Consider the following 25,669-nt stretch of genomic DNA (forward strand, 5'->3'; position numbering starts at 1 on the left):
TGCATATGTGTGTGTGTGAGTGTGTGTGTGTTTCTTTTTTCCACTCTTTTCCTTATTTCTGCTGGGGCTCCATCTACAGGCATGGGTCATGAGTACACATGTCGATTTGTCGGCTTCAACTCTATATATCTTAACGCACACACACACACACACACACACACACACACACACCAGGCTCTATGTATATTATAATACTATACAGTACCCCCCCCTCCGTCTACTCTAAAGGTCACTATGGTTACAGACGTTCAAGGCTAAAACTGGATAATCAGAAAACGTCTCCTGTCCCGTTTCGATTTTTCTTTCTTGATGTCTCATGAGCGTGACTTCATTTTCTCGCGACCTCGACATAAAAGTTGTTTTCTCAAACGAAATTTCCCCGGGATCTCATCCTGACGCGTTGTTTTCTCGCGTCCTTCGTTTTCTCGCCATAACGCCGTTTTTTTTTTCTTCACGTGATCGCGCCAAAAAAGTTTTTTGGCGATCGAGACTTCATTTTCTCGCGATCTTGACATAACAAACATTGTTTTCTCGTGATCGTAACATGACACATTGTACGATTTTGCCGTTTACGTCGGATACATATTTGCATTGTTAAAAAAAATTGCACAATGGGGAAAGTGTTCATGAGGTAAATTGCCTGGGTGAAGCAACTATTCTTGTGCCTGGTGTTCGGTGCTCTGTAGCGTTGTCTAGACGGCAAAAGTTCAAACGGCATGGGAGAGATCCAGAGTGATTTTCTGATCCCTTTTTTCATCCTGGATGTTCTTGATGAGTGAGCAGGGGGAGCACCAATAATCCTTTCAGCCGGTCAAACCGTCTTCTGTAATCATCTGATGTCTGATTTTGTAGCTAAGCCCAAACCAGACAGTTATTGAACTGTGCACAGGGCAGATATGATGAGGGCTGAGTAAAATTGCGTAAGCAGCTCCTGTGGCAGGTTGAACTTCCTTACATGGTGAAGGAAGTACATCCTCTGACACAGTTCCAGCGATCTGTTAAAGATGGACACCAGCTGGTCTGCACAGGTTTTTAGACCGGCCAGTGAAACACCGTCTAGTCCTGGTGCTTTCCTTCTTTGATCGGATGCACATCTTCTTCACGGATCCGAAGTGCAAGAGGGGGGTAGAGGGGAGCTGCTGGAGGTGTTGATGGTTGAGTAGTGAGACGGTCAGAACGGGTGTAAGTAAGTGATGCAGTCAGAGCAAGTTTTTACAACTGACTCATTCCAACGTCAGAGGTATCCTACCTGGGAAAAGGACAAAAAGAAATGGATTGTTGCTCAGTGGGCCAAGGTTGTCTTTTTAGATGAAGGGAAAAACATTTTGCATTTCCTTTGGAAAATCAAGGTCCCAGAGTCGGAAAGAAGAAGAGAGAAGAGGCACAGAATCCAAGCTGCTTGAGGTCCAGTGTAAAGTTTGCAGTGGTCAGTGGTGTTGGTCCACTGTGTTTTATCAAGTCCTACCAGGAAGATTTAGCACTTCATGCTTCTTTCTGCTGACCAGCTTTATGGAGATGCTGATTTTATTCTCCAGCAGGATTTGGCACCTGCCCACACTGTCAAAAGCACCAAAAGTTGGTTAAATGACCATGGTGTCGGTGTGCTTGACTGGCCAGCAAACTCACCAGACCTGAACCCCATGGAGAATCTCTGGCGTACTGTCAAGAAGAAAATGAGAAACAAGAGACCAAAAAATGCAGATGAGCTGAAGGTCACTGTCAAAGAAACCTGGGCTTCCATACCACCTCAGCAGTGCCATTTACTGATCACCTCCATGCCACGCCCAATTGAGGCAGTAATTAAAGCAAAAGAAGCCCCGACCAAGTATTGAGTACATATACAGTAAATCAACATACTTTCCAGAAGACCAACAATTCACTAAAAATGTCACTTTTTTTTAATTAAATTACTAAAATAAATCTACTTTTTAATGATATTCGACTTTTTTGGAGATGCACCTGTATAATTATGTTATGGCTGTCAATCAGTTAAAATATTTAATCGCAATTTAATCACATTTGTATCAGTTCTAAATGTACCTTAAATTAATACTTTTCGGGTTTTTAATACTCTAATCAACATGATCATGATCAAATATGGAGGCTTTATGCAAATGTGTGAAACTTTTGCTATGTTTCCACACGGGCGGTTTTAATTGCCGGATGTGTGCATCACGGTGGGTTTTTTTCCGTTGCCACAGTAGATGGCAGCATCGCGCTGCTTAAGAATGCGCAAACAATGGCGTTTTTTGGTGCTCGCGGTTTTTGTTTTTAAATACGTATATTTTATTATTGATATTTTTAATAAAATATATATGAATAAAATTTGTGCCATTAAAACGAATTTGCGGTAACGCGTTGAATTTGACAGCCCTAATATTTATCTCGCACACACTACAATAAATAACAAGACAGAGGGCAAACAAACATTTAATTTATTTATTAATAAGTTTAACTAGTTAACAGTGTACAGCTCAAATCACAGATTAGCATAGCGTCAACAACACAGACATCAACGAACTGTACAGTGTGTGCGGCGCAGGCACGTGCCGATGATTTGACGTGTGATACGCCGAGGCGGCTTCCGGGTGCGAAGGAGGAGTTGCAGATCGGATCCGACGGCAACAGTGTGCGTTATGGTGTGTGTGTGTGTGTGTGTGTGTGTGTGTGTGGGTCCTCGTCAATTTTTGGCGGTTGTATGGATAATAATCGGCACGTGCCTGGTGTGTAGCAGTAAATAAATGACACATTTTAATATTTATGAGTTGGAAGCATAGGAATGGACTTTGAATGTGTGTATGGTGTGTGTGTGTGTGTGTGTGTGTGTGTGTGTGTGTGTGGTAGTGTGTATGTGATGAAGCTACATAGCGTCCAAAATGCCAGAGTGCACTACCGAGCAAACATGTACGCAATTTCAATACTACTAATTAACACTCACTGTCCTAAATCACGACTCATTTATTCGAACTATCTTTGGAGTCCACTTTTCTGTCCAACACACACACACACACACACACACACACAGGAACTCCTACAATACAACACGGTCCTGACTTTGTACTCCCGTGATGCACTTTGACCTACGTAGTGACCAGGCGTGTGTCTCTGTGTGTGTGTAGTTTGGGACACGCCCACAGGGGACCAGGAGACGTCTGCAAAGTGGCCTAGATAGCGGATTGTAGTGCACTCGGATTTTTTGGACCCAGCTATTTATTCTGTACAGTGTCAGTCCTGCAGTGGAACATTTTCTCACTCTCACACACACACACACACTTCACGTCAGGACACAGGACCAGGGATTCCTAAACAATCTCGTTCACATCATCAGGTAGATCATGAGGCTCTTCTGCTTGGTTCGTTCACCTGTGCGCACACACACACACGTATATGTTACAATACACACAACATATTAACTAGCTAAATAGTTGCTAGGCAAATGTACGTTTCTACAACGCGAAGAACGAACCTGCGATTTCCTCTGTAGCCCGAAATAATCCCGAGAAATAATCTCGGAGCTGCTGTTAATATACAATTACGGCAAAAAAAAAAAAAAAACACAGCGCTCGGAGCTGGGAATGTTTCCGAACTGTCTAATGAATTAACATCGTAAATACAGCAAGCTGAAATTCCAAAAAGGGACGAGGTTAACGAAATAACTATAATTGTTAAAAAAAAATAAATAAACATTTACGGTTAACTACTGTAATTGTACAGTAAAAGTACAGTAGTTAGTTGTCATGTAAACGTATACTGTAATTTGTTTAATATACGATACTATGTTTTTCCCCTCAGGCGAAAATTGGGTATATTTCCGTACAAATTTGTCGTATTGCAGTCGTCACCGTGAGATCGGAAAATCGTAACTCGGAGACTTGCTGTGTTTATACATAAAAGTAATATAAGAATGTTAGCTAACCTAGCCCTCACCAGTCGTAGCGGGGACGGTGGGGAGGTCGAGGTGAGGAAGAGGATGTGGCGTTTGGCGGCGCGGGTAGTGCCAGTTGTCCCGTCGCTGCCCTTCGGCTCCGTCCGTATTCCAGGGCACGGGCGTTAGGGCTCATGTAACGCCCTACTCCCCTCCTAAACTCCTCATCGAAAGCTTCGGCTTCATCTGAGACGCAGACAGAGGGAACGAAATTGAAAACCATGACCCTCGAATATGGGCGCATTCTTTTTTTTATACATTATAGGATGTAGCTGAGGTTTAGGAGGACACGGTTACTCACTTTCCTCCAGGTTAATGAAGTCTTGTCGGTGCTCCTGATCGCCGGTGTGCGCGTTTCTGGAACGTTCCAACACGTGAGCTCGATCTCCAATATGATGGCCGATGGACATGCGCTCCATGCCGCTCTCGCTATCGCGCAACGACTGACGCGTCTCTCTGATCTACACACAAACACACGCCGGTGACATTAATATTTAACCCAAACAAAAGAATAGCTAGTAGTGTGTGTGTGTGTGTGTGTGTGTGTCTTCAGTTGATGCTCTAATTTCTCAGAACAGCTTCTCTAGGCGTGTGTATATGTATAGATGTGTGTCATATCACGCACAATGCAATCCACAAAAAAAACAGATCTGTGTCCTCATAATGTCATGAAATCAAAAATGTGTGTAAGAATTTAACAGAACGGGGTGTGAAAGGCGAGTCCCCATAAAACGGGGGTTTGACAGAGTGTGTAAGTGGTACATCGCACGTGTGGACATACATGGGGTGAGGGTTGCTATGGAAGGTGGTGGTAAAATGTAGAGTGAAATCACCTGATAGTGAAGTTCCCATGACGCAGGTGTGTGTCATTGTGAAGTCACAATTGCAAAAACGTGTGTGGTGTTGTGCGTGTCGGTGTGTGAGGAAGAACAACTCCAGGCGGTGTTCTAATTTATCAGCGCTCCTGTAGTTAACAATGTAGAATTACTGGAAAACGAGGTCCCCGTAAAGCAGTCCTCAGAACGTCCCAATTACTAAAACATGTGTTCTAAATTTTGTTGGAACTGCCGATATCGGCGTGTGTGTGAATGTGTGTGGAATCCTACGTGTTCTAAATTTACTCGGAACTGCTGATAACGGAGTGTGTGTGTGTGTGTGTGTGTGTGTGTGTGTGGGACCACAGAAGCAAAAATGTCCACGTAAAGCAGGTGCGTGTCCTCATATTCATTTGTACATGTGTCTCACCCCTCCAGGTGCTGTTCTGATTTCTCTGGTTTGTTGGTACACTTTGGGACCTCCGGAGTCACTGCTGTACGAGATGATGGTGGAGGAGGAGAAAGACTGACAGGATGGAGAACCGGAGAACCTCTCCTGTAGACACACACAAACAGTCTATAGTACCCGGATTTCCTGCTTCATCTAAACACAACGCTTCACTCACCATGTTCTCCATCATGCCGTTCATCATCCCGAACATATCCATGAATCCTCCTCCCTGCAGCACACACATCACATACATTTCACTTCGTGAACTTTGACTGAAGTAGCGATTTCTTTCAAATTGCGAGCAATAAACGCATTGTACGGCCAAATGTTTGTGGACACCCGACCATTACGATTGTGAACCTTTTGGTACGCCTTTTGGAAGATGTTCCACTAGATTTTGTGGAGATTTAGCCGAGATCTCATTCAGCCACAAGAGGGCGTTCGTAAAGTCAGGTACTGATGGAGGCGAGGAGGCGTTCTCCTAAACCAAAAGGATAGAGCTTGGTGCTCTATAGCAGAAGCTCTTCCACATCATTCAGCCCAATGGAAAGCTGGAAAAGTCGGGTGTCCCAATACTTTTGGCGTTAACATGTAAAAAATAAAAACCCAAAAGATCTCACCATTCCCATCATCCCGAAAGGGGCCAACGCACCAGCCTGAGGCTACAGACAGATGGATGGACAGGTCAATAAAAGAGATAAATACTTCCATGTCCTCAGTATTTCAAGTGTAATATATCTAGTGGAATTGGCTAAGGGATAAGGGACAGGTGTGTTCACCTGCACTTGCATGGGAGCTCGGGCCGACTGGATCTGAGGACTCAGAGGGAACGGGTCAAACCCGAACGACCCGAACACGCTCCTCATCTGACGACGGTGTGCCGCAAACGGGTCCCTGAAAAAACAAAAACACACACCAGAAAACGTTTATTCAATAAAAAAAATAAGTTTCCTGAGAATTCAGAATGAGACACTATAAAATTTCATATATTAAATAGATATAATGTTATTATTTAATAACACAAGGTTTCGATGTTTTCCGAAGCAAATCGTTTGTAAGACGTGTTTTTTTTTCAATATTTGACCCAATGATTGGCCCGAACATAAAGAGAAATCAATGACAATTCGATTAATCGGGATTTTAACGATCGATTAATCGATTCAACAACGCCGTGCCGTCATCAACTATTCGATTGAAATTGCCGCATGCAAACTGATGTCAGTTAGTCACGTTTTTTTTTTTTTTTGCGGGACGGGATAAAAATGTTTACGTTTTGGTACGGAACCAAGACGACTCAGAACTGCGATTAATCTGAGATAATACCAGGACAGAACCAGGACTGATCAACGACAAAACAGGGAGATTTTTTTCATGTTAAACAAACCGGATTTTCAGAACAGAACCAGAACCGATCCCAGACAGAAAGGAAGTGAAGGATCTGGAACAGGGTCCAGAAGAGTTTCACTCACATCATGTATGGATTGTCATCGACGTCATCCAAGAAGCGGAACATCTCGTTGGATTTTCTTCCCCCCCACCACGTGAGAGTCGATTATTCGGTGCAATTATTCGGCTCAGATCAAAGCGCCGCGCGTGCTGCGGTCAGGGGGTTTGCGTGCGTGCGTGCGCGCGCGCGATTAATCAGCCGGAAGCTGATTGTTGGTGAAACTCAACAATCGATGCAATTAATACAGTAGAAACTGATCAAACCCGGAAGTGCCACAACGCCTCGGGGTATGTTTGGACATTTATGACCGTGATGTCATTACAGAGAATAAACAAACCGCTCGCGCTCGCATATTAGCATTAGCACCGAGAACAAAAAACAAAAAAACAATCGATCATCCGCCGATTATCAGGCAGAAAAAATACAACCGAATCGAAAAACACGTATAAAAATATAAACCTGACTGATTTCACGGTGTGTGTGTGTGGTTTTTTTTTTTTGTCTCCGTGTCTCGCGCGTGCAGCCGGAAGAAAGCCCGGCCGTCAGTGCGACAAAGAAAGCTTCCAGAACCCGAACCGAGCTCCAGGCTCAAGGCCGAGTTCAGCTTGCAGCGGTCCAGCAAGGCGCTGTGGAGCTGTTCGCCGTTCGCGGTTCTACTAATAAATATAAATAACGGGAAACAACAACAACACGACGCGGAGAAGCGGACGGGATCCGGAACCAGGCCCCAGCCTGCAGCTCCACGGAGGGACTCACACACACACACACACACACACACCGGAACCCGGAAACACCCGGACAACGCCAACATAAAAGTCCCTGCTGTTCTCGCTGCTGTACAAAATTTCTCACGTCCTCCAAAATAAAACAAATACCCGATTTACATCTGATTTATAAAAGTAGTTATTTAAAAGTATTATTTAAAATTGTAATTAAAAACCTAAATTTAATCAATTATAAAAAAATAATACATCTTAAATAAAACACACACAGGCGTGGCTTAATGTGGATGGGCGGAGTTTTGGGTGGGGTTTAGTGAACATGGGTGTGTCTTAGTGAATATGGGGTGGGGTTTAGTAGATAAGCAGAAATATAAACACTCATTTACTTTAATAAAAAAATAAAACATTTTCTCAGACATTTCACGGCTAGGACTTTTGTTTTGAAGATTTGTCCGGTGTTCGGGGCTATATTTCACACAGCTGATCTGTTCTGCAAAGCATGATGTGCAGATAGAGGTGTGGCGCAGATGGAGGTGTAGGGCAGGTGCGGGGCAGATGTGGGGCAGATGTGAGCTGCACAGCTGCAGGACGTGTGCGAAATAAACGCAGCGTTCCCGGACACGACCAGTGCGCATGCGCTGAGCTCTGCCGCGGCGAAGTGGCGCAGGATCGTGTGCGCGCGTATGTGTGCGCGTGTGTTACGCCCCCTTCTGGCTGATCAATGTACTGTTCTTTTTTTTTTTTATGAAATGTGATGTGAAAAGTGTTTGGATTTAATAGAGAATTTATGGAAGGAGTCTCCAGTGCGAGGGATGATCGGATCTTAACTGTAGTTATAAAGGGATAACAAGTGTTTGTTGTAGATGAATTAATAAAACATTGGCAAATATGATTATGCCTCGTGTCTTCTGTCCATCTTCTGGACGTCTTCCAGTCTCCCTAGAAGATCCAGTGAATCGCAGTCCGACTTCATGTCTCAACACTTATTTACCAAAGGGTTCGGAGTCTGGACTTCGTCTGGATTTCGTCTTCGTCTGGACTTCGTCTTTGTCTGGACTTCATCTGGTCGTGTCCACACAAGAGAACCCAAGGGTTGTTTCTTTATGATGCCACCATGAGAGAGAGAGAGAGAGAGAGTGAGAGAGAGAGAACTATAGACAGACTTACGTAATGAGTGTGGGAGAAAAAGAGGGAGGGATAGAGGGAGGGACAGACGAGTTGAGTGACGAAACAAGTGTGAGAGTTTTGAAGAGACAGAAAGTGGAGGAGTGACAGAGTGGAGTCCAGAGGACAAAATGCTAAAGAAGGGAAGCTGACAGCATCACACACACACACACACACACACACACACACACACACACACACACACACACACACAGGTAAGTCCCAACGACTCATTGACACCGAAAAATTACATTACACACACATTTTGTTTGATGTGTTTATGACAGGATTGCTGGTTGTTACTGTGTGTGTGTGTGTGTGTGTGTGTGTGTGTGTTTCTTAAGTAATAAAAATGCAGCCCGACAGGTTTCGCCTTCGTGATACACCAACATACAGGAAAACCAGGACCTGTTCCGGTTGTGTGCATATATGTGTGTGTGTGTGTGTGTGTGTGTGTGTGTGTGTGTGTGTTTTAAGTAATAAAAATGCAGCCCGACAGGTTTCGCCTTCGTGATACACCAACATACAGGAAAACCAGGACCTGTTCCGGTTGTGTGCATATATGTGTGTGTGTGTGTGTGTGTGTGTGTGTGTGTGTGTTATAGGCGACAGTACATTATTTTTTTTTAATAACACCCACTATTGATATATTATGTTGAGATATAAAAGCATTATAGTTAAACAAACACACACACACACACACACACACACACACACACACACACACACACACACAATCCCTGCTGTAAGTGTTGTAATTTGAGGCTGTAGTTCAGGGTGTGTCTATTGTTTTGACCCTAAACACACTCCGTCCTGTTGAATTTATTTTGAATGGAGAGATGAAGTTCTCACAAGTTCTACAAGTTTGTTGCTGCATGAAAAAAACGTGTGTTTGGGGTTTTGTGTGTATATAAATATATATTTTATATTCAATTTAACTGCACAAATTTTATTCACGACATGTATTTCTTTACTCGGCTATGAAGAAAAAAAATCGAAGCGCGATAATCAATTATTTGCAATCGCCAGACGTTTTTTACCAAATCGAGCACCAAATTATGCCACGAGGCGTGCGTCCGGCAATTAAATCCGTCCGTGTGGAAACATAGCAAAAGATGTTTACGTCGACAAGGATATTCGCATAAAAATTTGCATAAAGCCTCCATATTTGTTCATGCAAATGCAAAACGTCATTATATAATATTTATATTGTACCTCACAAAACTTAAAAAGGGACAATACTATATGGAACCCGTCTTTGGAAACATCTGTATGACCCTGACTGAGGTTGCTGGACCTCAGTTTCAGGGTGTTACCAATCTTCTTCCTCACTGTGTGAAAAAGAAAGAGATGTTTGGTCGTGTTGTGTTTGCTTAACCGCCTGATAACACTCACAGGACCGAATGTACACAAATGCAAGTGTGTGTGTGTGTGTTCTCTACAGAATGGCGTCTGCAAATAGCTCTCAGGGATACACCCTGTGTAAACCAGATGACACTCTGTGTGGTGAGTTTAGAGGAAAATAAAAAGAAGAATACGTGTTTGTTGCTGCATGCGTACTGATCGGAGTGTGTTTTCTTCAGAGGTCCGTATGTACGAGCAGGAGGTCATCATCGTTCCTGTGCTGCTGTTGCTCAGTTTTTTCATCGTGCTCGTCATCCTGCTTCTGTTGCGCTTTTGCCCAGAGAAAGTCCACAAAGTGCGGCCATGGGGCACTCAAAAGAGCCGGGGCCCCCCCCGGATCGTCCACGGGGTCGATGGTGAGACACGGTGCATCCTCGCATTTCACCCCTAGACCTTCGTTAAAGGTTCCAACCCGAATCAACGCGGTATAACAGAGCGCTGCATCACGAAACAGCGAATACGAATGGCGTTACTTAAACAAAACAAAACAAACAAACAACAACAAAAAAACCACGGACACGATTCCACAAATCTCGTTTCACTGTAGCCGCAGCTGCACTGCCAACGTACGTCAGCGCTAGAGTCTAAGTTTACCTCATAAAAACAAGCGTGCGTTTTTGTGCGTTTTATCCACGCCAATAGAATCGAGCTTGTGCAGTTTGCTACGGATGCGGGTTTGCGAGCTCCGACTAATAGCGCTGTCTGAGCGGCCGATCCAAGGACCTGAAAACGGCAACATTATTGGACGCCTGCTAGGTGGCCCCGCTGTTGGCAACTCGTGACCTGATTGGTTGAAACAGCAGCTAGAGGTCTGAAGGCCTCGCAGCAGATACATTTGACGGCTAAAATCCGATTGGACGGAAACTTTAAAGTAAACGTGCACTATTGGAAACAGCGCCACCGAGAGAAAAGCTATGAAATAAAAACTATTGGGAATTATTCAATACATATTCAGGGGAAAAAAATAGATTAAAATGTAAGTCTGGTGGTGTTTAGGCCAGCAGAGAAGGTCAGCCACCCACTAGCATGAAATCAATGACGTATATGAAAAAAATTACATTTGAGGTCAATCATGGAATTGTAAATAGTAATCTGTGCGTCTCTGGTTGCAGCTCCTCAGGGTCTGAACGCTTTGGAAGGAGAGAGTATAGCGCTCGACATCTCGCCTACGTACTCCACGTTCGGGGCGTCGGTGCGTGCCGGTGGAATAATGCGCGGCATCGATAACCCAGGCTTCGGCGACGCGGCCCTGCTGAACCCGCGCGAGACGCCGCGCCAGCGCCTGCCAGAGAACTTCAAACTGGTGACGTCACTGCCGAGCTCATACGCCCTGAAGTCGGACGGCACGGTGTCGCTCTACAGGGCGCGCATGGAGAACCGCAACGTTGTCCTGCACGTCCTCAATGGTGAGTCCGTACCACACCTTATTTTCTGATAAAAAAATTTTGTTCCTTGGTATGTTCCTTTGACTCATCTTCTTAGAAGCACATGTGCCCAAAGCCGGCTCCATGGAGATATGCTTTCCCTGGGTTGCCTATAGGATGTATATTTAACACTGACTCCATCAAATGAGCAAAATATCTCCTCAAAAGCTGGTGGAACATCTTCCCAGATGAGTGGAATACTTATTGTGGAATGGGATCTTCAAAAAGATTCGGTCCAGTGTCGCAATATTGTAACTCCATTTCTGTCTTGGTCAGACTCAGCGAGCGAGAACGAGTGTGAGTCCTTCCTTGGCTTCGCGTCCTTCTTGTCTCAGCTGGGTCCTCACCCGTTCCTGCCCGAGCTGATCGGCGTGGTTACGCTGCGAGCGCCGCTCATCATGGTCATGGAGGAATGCGAGAACCAGGACCTACTCAGCTACCTGTGGAGGTGCAGACAGGTGAGGACGTGGGTTATACACTCTAACAAAGAGACAGACAGGTGAGGAAATGACTTATGGTGATAATGGTGATGATGATGATGATTGACAGGCAGGACCCGACTCTGGGGTGATGACAGAGAAGCAGATCTTCACGATGGCCACTCAGGTGGCTTCCGCATTGGTGAGAAACGTTTACGTTCATGGCCAGTTCCTCGCACTATTAGCTACCTGTTAGCTAGCTACAAAACGCTGACTAGCCGTTGCTTTCTTTCTGACTTTCCAGGACTTCCTGCACTCCAAAGGTCTGATTCACGGAAACATCAAAGCCCGCAGCGTGTTAATTACCCGGATGCTAACGGCTAAGCTGTGGGGACTTGGTGACGTGTACACGCGAAGGACGTATGGCGTCAATTACAAAAGCGACCCCGGGATGAAAAAATGGCAGGCGCCGGAAATACTGGCTAACAGAGAGGCGAGCCAGAAGAGCGACCTGTACGTGAATCGATGGAATAGATTTTTTTTTTAAATGTGTGACTGTGTTTTTTCGAACGCTGATGTTCTTTGTGTGGTGATTCTTCAAGGTGGTCGTTCGGCCTGCTGCTGTACGAGATGGTGACTCTCGGTGAGTGACGAGTTCCTTCAGTTCTCTTTCTTTTTTTCTCTCTTTGTTTCTGTGATTTAATATCTGCGGTCTTGTTCTCATGTAGGTGAGGTTCCTTACGCGGAGGTTCCCGTTCACGAGCTGCTGCAGTTCCTCCAGAGAGGAAAATCATTGAAGAAACCACATGGCTGCTCCAATTCACTGTATGTCTCTTACACACACACACACACACACACACACACACACACACACACACACATCGATCTGTATTTTTTGCATTTTCTGTTTTAATCTTTCATCGCTTGACTTTTTCATTCATTCATTCATTCTTTAAATCACTCCTCGACTCACTCATTCACTTACACTCATTCATCACCCATTTACTTACTCATTCATTCACTCTCTCAATTAACTCATTCGTTCACCATTTCATTCACCCACTCACCTATTCACTCATTCATTCACCTTCTTATTCACTCATTCATTCATTAATTCACCTTCTTATTCACTCATTCATTCACCATCTCATTTATTCACTCATTGATTCACAATCTCTCAATAAATTCATTCATTCATTCAACCATTCACCTTTTTATTCACTCATTTATTCACTCTCTCTCAATTAACTCATTCATTCATTCACCCTCTTATTCACCACTCATTCATTCACTCATTCATTCACCCCCTCTCAATTAACTCACTCATCCATTCACCATTTTATTCACCCACTCATTCAATTTCCACTCATTCATTTACTCACTCATTAATTCACTCTCTCAATCAGCTCACTCGTTCATTCACCATTTCATTGACCCACTCATTTATTCACTCATTCTTTACTCAGTCTCAATTAACTCACTCATTCATTCACCCCTTTTATTCACTCCTTCATTCACTCTCTCTAAATTAACTCACTCATTCGTTTACCATGGCATTTACCCACTCATTTATTCACTCATTCATTCACCCCTCTCAATTAACTCACTCGTCCATTCACCATCTCATTTATTCACTCATACATTTACCCTCTTATTCACTCACTCATTCATTCAGCATTTTATTCACCCACTCATTCATTCATCACTCATTCATTCAATTAGCTCACTCATTTATTTACCATTTCATTCACCCACTTATTTATTTACTCATTTACTCTCTTTCAATCAACTCATTCATTCATCCTCTTATTCACTCCTTCATTCACTCTCTAAATTACCCCCACTCATTCTTTACCATGGCATTCACCCACTCATTCATTCACTCATTCATTCACCCTCTTTCAATCAACTCATTCATTCACTCACTCTCAATTAACTCACTCACTCATTCACTCTCATTTATTCACTCATTCATTTACTCTCTCTCAATCAACTAACTCATTCACTTACTCAATCTCTCTCAGTTAACTCATTCATTTACCCTATTATTCACTCACTAATTTACTCACTCATTCATTCTCTCAATTCACCCACTCATTTATTCACTCTCTCAATCAACTCACTCATTCATTCACTGATTTACTCACTCACTCACTCCCACTCTTATTTACTCACTTATTAATTCACTCACTCATTCACTCACTTACTCATACACTTACACTCATTCACTCTCACTTATATTCACTCATTGAATCGCTCCCTCCCTCTCTCACACTAGCGTTAAACAGAACACAAAACGAATAACGTTTTCTTTCTTTTTCGTCTCCAGTCATACCATCATCAAAAGCTGCTGCCACTGGAAAGAACAAGACCGCCTCTCATTGGCCGAGCTCCGAAACAAACTCCAATCGGAGAGAAGAGCGCCAACGACAAAACGGTTCTCCGATCGTCTCAGCCAATCAGCGTCGGTCATTACCTTCAGGAGGCAGGGTATGGCGAGGCCAACAGTTACACCGTTTTCTGAAAAAAGGATTTGGGGGTATTTTACAGGACTCGTTTGACTTTACGCTTACTTTCATATTATACCAAGAATAATGGTATAACCCTGATTTACTGCGAAGGCAATGATCGAATGGAACCATTGATAAAATGGTACATCCTGGATTTCTATACTGTTTACTCCTCCTATATGACTTGGTATGACCCACTTTATAATTAAGATAATAAAACATAAATTATCGCCCGAACGCTTCCCCCCCTCCGGTGGCGTATTGGTACGACCCTGTTTAATATGGCTGCACTGTAGTGTAGTCGTTTATCTAATGCTAGTTTTATATTGTTATATTTGTATTGTTTTTTTTTTTTTATGTAAAACTCTTTGCAGGGTTTTCCATAATCAGGGTTTTTCTTTTTTTTGGACTCATTCACTCTTTCATTCACTCTCATTTACTCAGTCTCTCAATTTTTCACTTATTCTCTCACTCATCCAGTCTCACCTTTTTACTTATTCACTCATTCATTCATTCTCTTACTCCCTCACTTATTCATTCACTATTTATTTACTCACACATTTATTTACTGGCGATCTCTCTTTCATTCACTCATTCATTTACCGACTCTTTGATTCAGTTTCTTAGATTCATGTTTTTTTTTTTTTTTTTTTTTTTTTTTTTAATGATACGCAATAAAAATTTGCACAGTTCACGTTCCGGTCGTTCTCTCCGTTCTTACTTCAAGAACTTTAGGAATTCTTCCTGTTCGTTTCTCCGAACTCCATCCCTCGTTCCCTTCCTTCAGCTGAACCACGAGTTCCTATAAATAGCTTTTTGTTTTCTGCGTAGTTTTCGTTCCTTATCCTCATAGTCATTTTGTCTCGTGACACTAAACAAACCTGACTTTCTAGTCCAGCAGCATTTCATCTTATCCAACACACACACACACGTGTGTTCATAGTGTGTATTCATAGTAATATACTGCTGCTACAAGTTTGAAGTGATCTTGGCAGGTTGTGGACCGAACCATTTCTCTCCAAAACGACAAAAAAAACACACAAACTTCAACGATTTTAAAATTAGCATCCGACGTTGTCCCGGAAATAAAAGCGAATTAGGTTTGACAATGCAACGAGGTACGAGCTCGAACCTGCCTGATCCAAAGGTCTTGGGTTTCCTGTAATTTGGGAGATCAAGAGAGGAAACCCGAACGCCTGAGGAGAAAGATGGAGATGGAGACGGCGAACACTAGTGAAGAAATGGACTTAGCCTTGTAGCTAAGTGCTTCCTGGGTTGTTCGTTTCACACACACACACACACACACACACACACACACACACACACACACAATTTCATATGGAAGCCTGTTTCCACCACATAATGTATGAGTATGAGCAAAGCTTGAGGCTTTGTATCAGCATATTTTTAATTCTTCTCTCATCCCACCTCACACACACACACACACACACAAACACAGTAGGAGTAAGTTTATCGAAAGGCGATAAATCGTGGAGCGGTTACAGATTTGACGTGCGCTTGTCCGGCTGTGGGCCGAGCCACATTTCTCCTGAAAAACAAAAATGCAAAGCAACGGATGAATTGTGCACATTGTATTCCACAAAACGGCTGAATGTAAACGCGAAAGGTACTCGTTTACCGATGCAGTACGCCATCAGCTCGAACCTGTCCGACCCGAAGAACACCTTGGGTTTTCCGTCGACGTGGCAAACGATCAGGGGAAACCCGAACGCCTGCGAATAAAGACAGAGGCGCGATGAAACGCCAAACCATTGTGAATTGCGATCAGGAAGAGGAATCGATTCGGGTTCCTACATCATATTTGATCGCTTCCTTTGTGGTTTGCTTCAGCTTGTCTTTAATTGGCTGAGATTTGGCCATGGCAAGAATCTCTTCCACATCGCTGGGGGACAAACCGGCCTTCAGTCCTGCCTGAAAAACACAGAAATATAAGACAGGATTTCTATTTTTTTATGTATAAAGGGGTGTAAGGACAAATGTAACAGTTCATATTCGCTACTAGACCGATTTATCGGTTTTGCCAAATGATCAGCACCGCTTAGCAAAAATCCATATTGATAGTTTTTCCGGGTTGCGCTGTACAGTATGAAAGCAGCCTCTAGAGGCGAATCACTGATTCCACATGCTGTTTATTTGACGAGTCTTTGTATTCTTTCATTTTGGATGTAACGGTTTGTATTCATTTGGAGATGAATGAACAGGCCTGTTTAATGGATTCGTTGACTTTTTCACACACCTACATGTAAAAGTCACCTCAGAAAGAGGCTCACAGATATCCTCGTCCCTGCTCCAGATGCACATCCAGACTTCCCTAGAAACGTCCTCCACCAATATCCATACCGATAGTTTTTCCGGGTTGAGTTTACATTTACAGCATTTGGCAGGCACCCTTATCCAAAAACGACTTTCCTCATTTGTACATCTCAGCAGCTATGGGGTTAAGGGCCTTGCTCAGATATATATATAGAACATGGAAATGTTGCTGAAGCACATCCAGTACAACAAGTACAACTGAAATATCTGTAGAGATCTAAGGGTGTTTACTCTGTTTCCGGGACTGCAGCTCGGCTATACAAAGTACCATTGTTTCATCTGTGAATAGGACAGACGTGCCAAAGAGTTACATTATTGTAGCAGAACTGCTGGTCATCCCAGGTGATTCATCTCCAGGTCAAGATCTCCGATTACTCTTCATGACTCTCTGCCACTGCTTGCAACCTTGGGGTAACTATGGATAATCAACTGTCCTTCTCTACCATTCAACCATTTCTATCCACACAGGCTGCTCAGGGTGCTTGTTTAGTCTCTTGAAAGCCTTCAAAGACGTTGGTGACAAAAAACTTTTCAGGGAGCAAAACTAATAAAGCGATTACATCATCCAACTATGACCCCTGGTGGTAAACACACACACCTACACGTAAAAGTTACCTCAGAAAGAGACGCTGGCTCACAGATATCCTCATCCCTGCTCCAGATCCGCATCCAAACTTCCCTAGAAACGTTCTCCACCCAGCGGTCGCCGTCTTTCTCCTTCTCCGCGACGGCCGTTAGGAATCGCATGGCGGAGAGAGAACCTGCATAGCGACGGAAAGCAAGAATTTTTCCATGCAAAGTTTGTGGACAAACTTTTCGATCTTTTCGTTTGTTCCATCTTATAATAAACTCCACTCTTCTGTTCCAACAGGTCCTGGAAAATTGTTTGAGGGTTTGTCCTGGCACAAGAAAGCTGATGGGAAAGTCAGATAACGATGGGGGTGAGGAGGTCTGTGGTGAAGTCGGGGTGAAAAATTCATCCCAAAGGGGTCTTATAAGGGTTGAAGTTTTATAGCAGATCAACCAACCCATGAAAAGCAGATCTTCATGGCGCTAGCTTTCTGTCCAAATGTCCTGCTAGAACACGTCTTAGTTCAAATAAAGGGACAATCTCATGCCACCGCATTTAAGGATCCATCATACCGTGTTATAGTTTCAAGTAAAGTCATTAAAGATCATTAATAATTACATTATTGTATAAAAACATGGACCTTCAACAAATATATACCTTTCTGAAACATGACCTCGAACGGGTCAGACGGGTGACGCAGGGGGATGTTCATAAAAGACGCCAGCCGGTTCAAATCCTGCACCATGTACAGGCCTTTATTTGGCACCATTGCAGGCGGTTTGTTACCTACAAACACACACAAACATGATTTTAAAAACGTGGCCAGGAAAATAGTGACGTTTTACGCTTTATTATTATAATTACTATTATAGTAGCTTTCAAGTGTGAGGAAACCCCACCCACTTTTAATAAAAGTTATATAGCCATTCCCAAATCCAGAAGTCATCTCGTCAAACTACCGGCAGTATGATTCTGAATCTATGATTACCTGACTCTTGCATGACTCCGCCCAGAAAGGCGGGGCGTAATTTGAGCTCCATGTTCCACACATTTCTGTAGCGACACAGCACCTGAAATGCACGGAAGAAAAAAAAAGCTAAATTGTCAACAATTGGCGTACATTTTGGAATAGTAGTAAGTTTTCAGATAGCTTTACCCTGTCCATAATCCAGCTGCACCCAGATGCTGGAGTGAACACAGTCCATTGCTTAGTACTGAATCATATAAATGTGCTAAATGAAAAATATATTAATTATATTAATAAATAATTATAAAAGTAAAATAAAAAAAATTAAGTACAAAATTAATAATTAAAAAAAAAAGTCAAATAAAAGCATGTGGCGTCAGCGATTTGCCTCTAGAGGCCGCTCTCGTACCGTATAAGCAACCCGGAAAAACTATCGGTATGTATTTTTTTTTGCAATCAGTCATCCTCTAGTTAGAATGATGCCCATTTGGCTTCGCGCCATCGTTCTAAACAAACTCGTCGCAAAAAGTTAGACGTAGGATTGGACCCTCGTCTGTGCAAAAGGATTTTGGATTATTTGACGAGCCGACCACAAATCATGATCACCGCCCACATTCACATTTAAAACGGCCCTCTGAACAATGCCAGGAACATATTTTGACTTTAAACAGATGTTTTACTCACATCATAGCTGTATATGGCCCCTGGTTATTAATAGATGTGGAAGCACTGATAGTTGATTGCTGATTGGCTGTTGGCAAAAAAGCTATACCGATAGTTTTTCCCGCTCTCATTCCGCTTTTATTACAAGAGCGACATCTAGAGGCGAATCACTGACACCACGTGCTGTTTGTTTTTCCATGCCAGACTGCGCGCTGTACGGAGAGCGCTGTATAATATTTATATTTTTTTTTATTATATTTCCAAATATATTCATATTTCTTCATGTAGCCCATTTTCATGATTCATGACTGTTTTTTATTTTTCTAATAAATTTCAGCCTAGTTATTGACGTAGCCTATTTATCTGTTAGATTCACCCACCAACCACATGCATAAGTAAGGAAATGTTTTGATTTCAATAGCAATGAATAGGAGGCAAAATAAATACATTTAAAGTCACAATAAAATCTTTGACAGTCACTTCAGCCCATGTGTTTGTTCTGTTACTGACCGAGCCAGGGCCCAAATTAAAAAAGGAAAAAAAAATGATGTGGCCTCCGCAGAAAAAATTTGGAGACCCCCTGGTTAGAAAACCATGGGCTACATAAACATGCAGGACGAAAGCCACGCCCCCTAATAGATGTATATAAATATAAAGATCCTTAGTGTGTTATCAGGATATTGAATTAACCCTTGATTACTACTGCTTGGTTTATGTCTCCACACACACTCTCACACACACACACACACACACACACACACATAGGTCACCTTCCTTCCCATCTTTACCATATTATACTAAACTAGTATGCATGCATGCATTAGTATGCAATTAGTACGCATGCGCACCAAGCTCACTTAAAGAGTCCCGAGAGTGCACGAGAAACAAACTGACCTCAAATCCCAGCCAGGAATAGGGCGAAACCACGTCGTAGAAAAGTTCTATCACTTTCCTGGACATCTGCGGATAATATAAATAAATAAAGTTTGGTGTCTGATCAGTGTAAACAATAACACACGTATTTAAATGCGCTCGCTCGCTTCAGTACCTTGTCCCGGCGCGCGCGCAAGCGTCGTCCTTCGTTGGAGAGAAACTGTGTCAAAGTTCACCTCTTACAGCAGCAATGATGAATTTATTAATATATACTTAGATTTCCAGGTAAAATCGCTATTAATACCAACCACGTGCACAGGATGTTGAAGCTGTATTTGTTTTGTTTTTGTTTGTTTTTTTGTTTTTTATTAGCGCATAGGTCAGAGTCGACTCGCGCGTTCGAAACAGAACCGAATGAATCGACTCCGGGGACGTCACGTGATCGGTGTCAGGCCGTGTTAGTGCTGGGAAGATCGGATCATTTTACTGACTCGGTTCTTTGAATCTCGAATGAGTCGTTTAGTTCAATCCGATTTAAACGACTCTGTAATGTGACTCAGAAGAACGAGTCGTCTCAAAGAGTGATTCGTTTATATACTTCTTCAATTATACACACACACACACACACACAATTATTATTATACACACGTTTTTTCTATTATATATAAAAATGCAAACAATACGTTTAAGTGTTTATTAACATTTAACGTGAGTATAATAATAATTGTGTGTGTGATAAAGCAAATAATACTTGTTTTAATAATAATACAGAAATATATGATTTACTTTACGTTTATAAAGATACAAATATATATGATTTACTATACAAATAACACAAGAAATATATGATTCACTCCCCTCTGAATCGAATTGCGTACCGGTTGCTTCAGGTCACGTGACCGCGCGCACACACCCCGGCTCATTCGAAAGATGAGGAAACCGAGCGTCCAATCAGAGCTCGAGTTCACCAGCTCGTGTGGTTACGTCGACCAATGGGGGGCGTGTGCGGTTAGAAAACAGGAAGTGATTCACTCATTCTGTGCGTTCCAGGAACACGCTTCTACACGCCACACGTAAGTATTAATAATAATGATCTTTAAAAAAAAGTTCAGGCTTTTAGAAAATAAATAAAGGGTTATAAAAAAAAAAAAAAAAAAAAAGATAAATCGCTTGTCTTGTTGTGTTTGGATTGTAGTTGTGTACAGTGCCTGGTTAGCATGTTAGCAATCAGCAATCATATATATATATAATTTATTTCGAATGTGCTGCTATTAATTATGTGTCTAACCAATATACACATCTATCTATCTATCTATCTATCTATCTATCTATCTATCTATCTATACACACACACACACACACACACACACACACACACACACACACACACACACACACACACCCACACCCCAGTTCACATTGTGATAGGAAATGATGAGTAAGATTGTTGCAAAACTGAGATCAGTGTTAATGATGTACGTGAGGTGTTTGGAGAAAAGTGTTTGGAGCCTGAAAGATCTAATATTCTTATTTTGATTTGTAAACAAATGTGATAAATCGTAGGTGAACTGCGATGTTTTTTTTTTTGTTTTTTTTTTAACAACACATCAGACGCCTGATCTGAGCTCGTTATCTGTCGTATCTGTGTTTGCATGCGAATGTTAGAACGTCCTGTTTCACATCACATGCAAATCCGGCGTAACCGCAGCAAGGTAAAAAAAAAAAAAACGATTTCATTTATAAGACTAACGAAGGCCCTCACACGATTATTCTTTCGTTTATCCGTGAGCAGAGAAATGTCTCCGGAAGAGCTGGTGTACCTGGGGATCCTGGCGGCGTCCGTCCCCGTCGGGGTCCTGTTCCGCTACCTCAGTAAGTTTTTGACGCTCGGCAGGACGTTGATGGCGTCTACCGTCACTGGACTGTTGCTTTCTAAAGGGTTTTTTTTAGGTGGTCCTACCTTTTCTGTTACCTGAAACTATTTGTGTGTTGTGTAACAGGTCCTCCAGTTAAGCAGGGGGCAGCACTGAGCTTGGGGCTCCTTATTGTTATCGCTACTTGCGGAATACACACTTTACACTCGCTGTGCACCGTCCTGGGGACGTGGCTGATTATCCGAATCAACTGGAGGTCAGTGTGTGTGTTTGTGTGTCAAAATACCATTTAAAAGGGCAACAGATCCAATAAGGAAATGGGGACTCGGGAAACCCCAAACGGGAACCGGATGTTACCACACACACACACACACACACACACACACACACACACACACACACACACGCACACACACCCCTATAAACAAAATTCCCTGGTCAAGAGGTTTATTAGCAAAAAAACTGGGTTGCTGATCGTAAGGTCGCCACTAGAGGGCGTCCCCGTTATGTCCTATATTTCCTCGAGTACAATTGTCAATATTATTCAATATTTTGGTCTTCTTGATATATTATTTAATATAGTCTCTCCTTTTTTTTTGACAGGAAAGCTCCGCCCCTTTCTCTAGCATGGACGTTCCTGTACCTGTTATTCTTTCGTATGGTCACATGGTTCGGACTTCCCTCTCCGACACCGTTCGCCAACGCCATCCAGCTCCTTCTCACGCTGAAGGTCAGTTCCGGCGCGGTTCAGGGTTCTCCCGCTGTCGTGCATGTTACATAAAAAATGAATTGTAAATGTCGGGTGTTGCAGATGGTCAGTCTGGCGTATGAGGTCCAGAGCTATCACTCTGAGAAGAAAAAGGACGTGAGCTCCTTCTCCAAGTCGTCCGTGAACAGCTGTCTGTCTCACGAGCCTTCCCTGTATGACGTCGTCTCGTACAGCTACTGCTACGTTGGGGTCATGACAGGTAATTTGGTTGCGGGGGTAGCCACTCCCCCTATGCAACATTGCTCCGCTTACTACTAATACTTAGGCGAAATGATCGCACTTGTAACCTTCACAGATCCTTGCTAGTGGTAGGCCAGTGGTTGAGGCTCTAGGTTGCTGATCCGAACTTCAGGGGGTTCAAGCCCCAGAAACGCCAAGTTGCCACTCTTGGGCCTTGAGCAAGGCCCTTAACCTCTGCCACGGGAGCTCTGTATGATGGCGCTCTGCCTATGACTGGGATATGCAAAGAAAGAACCCCTTTTTGGCCAGACTTTTCCAGAGAGTAAATGGGGTACCTGGGTACCTGGGTCCCCACTCCACAAGGCACAAGGTTTTCAGGTCCAGGGGGGGCGTACTATCGCTAGCTAAACCCCATGCTTCTTTAACTCCACCTACCGACCCCATTCTATCTCTCTGTCCTCAGGGCCGTTCTTCCGCTACCAGACGTACGTGGACTGGCTGGAGCAGACCGATCCTGTCTCGCTGCCGTGTAAAGCGCCGTGCCTGAGCAGGTTAAAGATGGTCCCCGTCTACGGCGTGCTCTTCCTGAGTGTTAACTTCCTGTTCCCGTTGTCCTACGTTCGCACCGACGACTTCCTGGAGCACAACTTTTTCTTCAGGTGCCGCCACCTTCTTCTGCTTCTGAATGACGGAACCGCGGTTGCTAGGCAACTAACCTAATGTAACCGTTGTAGGTTCTTCTACATGGTGGCGGTGTTCTTCGTGTTCCGCATGAGGTTCTACTCGGCGTGGTGCGGAGCCGAGGCCGGATGCATCACAGCGGGGCTCGGGTGTTACCCAAAGGGGGCGGAGTCTAAACCAGGAGGCGGGCCTACAATACAATACAGGTGTGGTGTGTGTTTGCTGCTAGCTTTTGTGTTGTGAACGCTGACGCTGATGGTAATGTGTGTGTGTGTGTGTGTGTGTGTGTGTGTGTGTGTAGCCCCGAGCCCGGCGCTCCCGTCGAGTATGACTTCCGAACCATCCAGAACATCGACTGCTACAACACAGACTTCTGTGTGAAAGTCCGACATGGCATGCGCTACTGGAACATGACCGTGCAGTGGTGGCTTCATCAGTACGTCTACAGCAGTGCACCGTTCAGAGCCTACGCGCTGAGGTAACACACACACACACACACACACACACGAGAGGTTTAGTGTGTGTCTGAAGTTTGATTATTAAAATTCCTGTTGATTAGTTCAATGTGTTCAAATAACATGATGATAATGGACTCTGTGTCTGTCTCTCTCTCTCTCTGTCTGTCTGTCTGTCTGTCTCTCTCTGTCTGTCTGTCTGTCTGTCTCTCCATGGGTCTGCCTGTCTTTGTGTGTGTGTCTCTCTCTCTCTCCCCTCCTCCAGAGCGGGATGGACGATGTTGGTGAGTGCGTACTGGCACGGTCTACATGTGGGGTATTACCTGTCCTTCCTGACCATCCCGGTGTGTATCGCTGCAGAGTTAGCCATGGAGTCGAGCGTGCGATCGCGTCTGGGCGCTGTGGGACAGAAGGTGTTCGACTGGGTGCACTGGTTCCTGAAGATGCGAGCGTACGACTACATGTGCATGGGCTTCGTCCTGCTGAAGGCCGGAGACACGCTGCACTACTGGAGCTCCATTTACTTCATCATCCACGTGGTGGCGCTGGTCTGCATCGCCGCCGGACGCCTGATGGGCGGCGGGACGAAGGAGAAGTCGAGGGTCAAGGCGGAGAACTGACTCTCGTCTCGGGACTGCCTCACGCTTGCTACAGTGCATTATGGGATTTGAGGTTCTAAACGATGCGCTCGACGTGTTCCTGATGTGTGACAGCTGCAAAATCCCAGCATGCACTGCTTCAGCACCCACTCCGTTTCAGCACTGTTTTTACCTCCACGCCTCCTCATTCATCTAATAGAAAGAAGGGGACCAAGGAAGGGGGGAAGAAAAGAAAGAAAGAAGGAAGAGGCAGGAAGGAAGAAAAGAAATAAAATGCCGGAAGGAAGAAAGAAAAGAAGAAAAAAAGCAGGAAGGGGAAAAAAGAGAGAAAATGCAGGAAGGAAAAAGAGAGAGAGAGAGAGAGAGAGAGGGAGAGAGCTAGATGAAGAAAAAGAAAGAAGGCAAAAATGGTGAGCAAAAAAAAAAAAAAAATGAACACCAGCGTGTTAAAAACAGAACTGAAACGGAGTATTGACTTTTTTTTTTTTATGTTTCGGTCGGATGGACGGATGGATGATGGACAGATTTAGAGGACTGAATGAAAATGGATAGAAAAGTCTCATGTGCCAGTATTGGTTGAGTGTAACCAGTGTATTATTACATCATATCCCAGCATGCACTGCACAAAAATCTCATCTGGGGGACTAAACAGCATTCCATATCCCAGAATGCACTTGTGCCAACTGTATAAAAGCAGAAAAAAAAAAACGGAGAAGAAAACTGTCCCTAGTGTTGAGAGACACTAGTGTAGAGTGTGCCAAAAATGGACTACATTTCCCAGCATGCACTGCTTCAATACTGTCTATTGTTTTCAACGTTATAAAGGTAATCAAATTCTATGTTACCCATCATGCACTGCGTCCGCACCAACAACCAGCCAACCCTCCACTGCCATTCGAACGTTTGAGGTCAAGAACGCGAACGTAAGCGTGAGACGGCGTACGTGTTACGGGAATTCGCAAAGGATCATGGGAGTTGAAGTCCATTCAATTTTGTGGGGGTTTTTTTCGTTTTTGGGTACCAAATCTTTGAAACATTCTCCTGACGTGAGTAATGCTACGTGAAATATTTTTTTTTCAAGCATCTTTTATCGTTGCGAAAATTATGCTAGCTAAATACTACCTTACAGATTCGTGGACGTGCATCTTTTTTTCCTTTTCTTTTTTACAAACGTCACCCTATTTTACTCGCCTGTGCCGTCACGTGACTGTAAACGTGTACATTTTGAAAACTATTTTACTTGGTGGGGTTAAAAAGTGTTTCTCATCTTCACGTGTTAATATTAAACATTTTAAAATGTAACTCCAGATCTTGTTTCTGTTATTGTAGAACACCAGCAGCTAGTGCTGTTAGCTAATAACCGAGCTAGCGAAACGTTTTAGCTATGAGTAATTTTGTGTGTCCACAAAAACAGCCTGAACT

At 43.5% G+C, this 25,669-nt stretch overlaps 4 protein-coding genes and 1 long non-coding RNA gene across 9 annotated transcripts in view; 2 read left to right on the forward strand and 3 right to left on the reverse strand.

Moving 5' to 3' along the window:
- mlf2 (myeloid leukemia factor 2) overlaps window positions 1–7,385 on the reverse strand; it is a 9,587-nt gene extending 2,202 nt beyond the window's left edge. The window contains exons 1-8 of one of the 4 annotated variants that reach the window (XR_006925341.1): window positions 6,661–7,385; window positions 5,971–6,085; window positions 5,812–5,853; window positions 5,367–5,420; window positions 5,171–5,296; window positions 4,227–4,386; window positions 3,917–4,111; window positions 3,260–3,363 (exon numbers count right to left, since the gene is read on the reverse strand). Coding sequence is in view for 2 of the 4 variants with exons in the window: in XM_046846641.1 (XP_046702597.1) it covers window positions 3,360–3,363; window positions 3,928–4,111; window positions 4,227–4,386; window positions 5,171–5,296; window positions 5,367–5,420; window positions 5,812–5,853; window positions 5,971–6,085; window positions 6,661–6,704 (729 nt within the window). In the remaining 2 variants the exon portion in view is untranslated. Of the gene's footprint in view, window positions 1–2,425; window positions 3,364–3,916; window positions 4,112–4,226; window positions 4,387–5,170; window positions 5,297–5,366; window positions 5,421–5,811; window positions 5,854–5,970; window positions 6,086–6,660 lie in introns of those variants that run through there. The other 3 variants (XR_006925342.1, XM_046846641.1, XM_046846640.1) reach the window with 3 other exon arrangements.
- On the reverse strand, window positions 2,426–22,145 carry LOC124384106. The gene is made up of 2 exons (XR_006925347.1): window positions 21,921–22,145; window positions 2,426–3,272 (listed from the first exon to the last, which is right to left on the reverse strand). It is a non-coding gene; the product is annotated as an uncharacterized LOC124384106 (long non-coding RNA).
- Window positions 2,780–14,975, forward strand: styk1b (serine/threonine/tyrosine kinase 1b). The gene is given in 12 exon segments (XM_046846612.1): window positions 2,780–3,024; window positions 8,683–8,739; window positions 9,969–10,030; window positions 10,108–10,284; window positions 11,041–11,334; window positions 11,629–11,810; window positions 11,902–11,973; window positions 12,076–12,284; window positions 12,374–12,414; window positions 12,500–12,596; window positions 14,101–14,177; window positions 14,180–14,975. Coding segments are annotated over 12 exon segments (1,629 nt in total). The 3' UTR covers window positions 14,296–14,975.
- Window positions 15,665–20,116, reverse strand: gstk1 (glutathione S-transferase kappa 1). Its single transcript, XM_046846652.1, has 8 exons — window positions 19,865–20,116; window positions 19,711–19,776; window positions 18,175–18,256; window positions 17,844–17,972; window positions 17,231–17,376; window positions 16,097–16,213; window positions 15,921–16,014; window positions 15,665–15,830 (listed from the first exon to the last, which is right to left on the reverse strand). The coding sequence occupies exons 2-8, from the start codon at window positions 19,774–19,776 to the stop codon at window positions 15,781–15,783; spliced, it is 684 nt and encodes a 227-aa protein (XP_046702608.1). The 5' UTR covers window positions 19,865–20,116; the 3' UTR covers window positions 15,665–15,780.
- mboat7 (membrane bound O-acyltransferase domain containing 7) lies at window positions 20,613–25,549 on the forward strand. 2 transcript variants are annotated; one of them, XM_046846627.1, is made up of 9 exons: window positions 20,613–20,762; window positions 21,482–21,561; window positions 21,690–21,819; window positions 22,167–22,293; window positions 22,375–22,531; window positions 22,976–23,171; window positions 23,247–23,399; window positions 23,495–23,671; window positions 23,914–25,549. In XM_046846627.1, exons 1-9 carry the CDS (start codon window positions 20,620–20,622, stop codon window positions 24,266–24,268), a joined length of 1,518 nt encoding a protein of 505 aa, XP_046702583.1. In that variant the 5' UTR covers window positions 20,613–20,619; the 3' UTR covers window positions 24,269–25,549. The 2 variants fall into 2 exon arrangements, with proteins under 2 accessions (XP_046702583.1, XP_046702584.1); XM_046846628.1 differs by lacking the exon at window positions 20,613–20,762 and adding an exon at window positions 21,352–21,401.
- The last annotated feature ends 120 nt before the right edge of the window (window positions 25,550–25,669 follow it).

Source organism: Silurus meridionalis, chromosome 4, assembly GCF_014805685.1.
Source record: "Silurus meridionalis isolate SWU-2019-XX chromosome 4, ASM1480568v1, whole genome shotgun sequence".
Taxonomy (NCBI): domain Eukaryota; kingdom Metazoa; phylum Chordata; class Actinopteri; order Siluriformes; family Siluridae; genus Silurus; species Silurus meridionalis.

What these genes read in the sequence shown, in the direction of transcription:
- mboat7 (XM_046846627.1), top strand. Translation starts at nt 20,620, where the DNA reads ATGAGGAAACCGAGCGTCCAATCAGAGCTCGAGTTCACCAGCTCGTGT. An exon ending in CACGCTTCTACACGCCACAC is followed by an intron (nt 20,763 to 21,481) that starts GTAAGTATTAAT and finishes ATCCGTGAGCAG; the next exon opens with AGAAATGTCTCCGGAAGAGC. An exon ending in GGTCCTGTTCCGCTACCTCA is followed by an intron (nt 21,562 to 21,689) that starts GTAAGTTTTTGA and finishes GTTGTGTAACAG; the next exon opens with GTCCTCCAGTTAAGCAGGGG.
- gstk1 (XM_046846652.1), bottom strand. Translation starts at nt 19,776, where the DNA reads ATGTCCAGGAAAGTGATAGAACTTTTCTACGACGTGGTTTCGCCCTAT. An exon ending in ATTCCTGGCTGGGATTTGAG is followed by an intron (nt 18,257 to 19,710) that starts GTCAGTTTGTTT and finishes CGTGCATTTCAG; the next exon opens with GTGCTGTGTCGCTACAGAAA. An exon ending in GCTGATGGCGTACTGCATCG is followed by an intron (nt 15,831 to 15,920) that starts GTAAACGAGTAC and finishes TTTGTTTTTCAG; the next exon opens with GAGAAATGTGGCTCGGCCCA.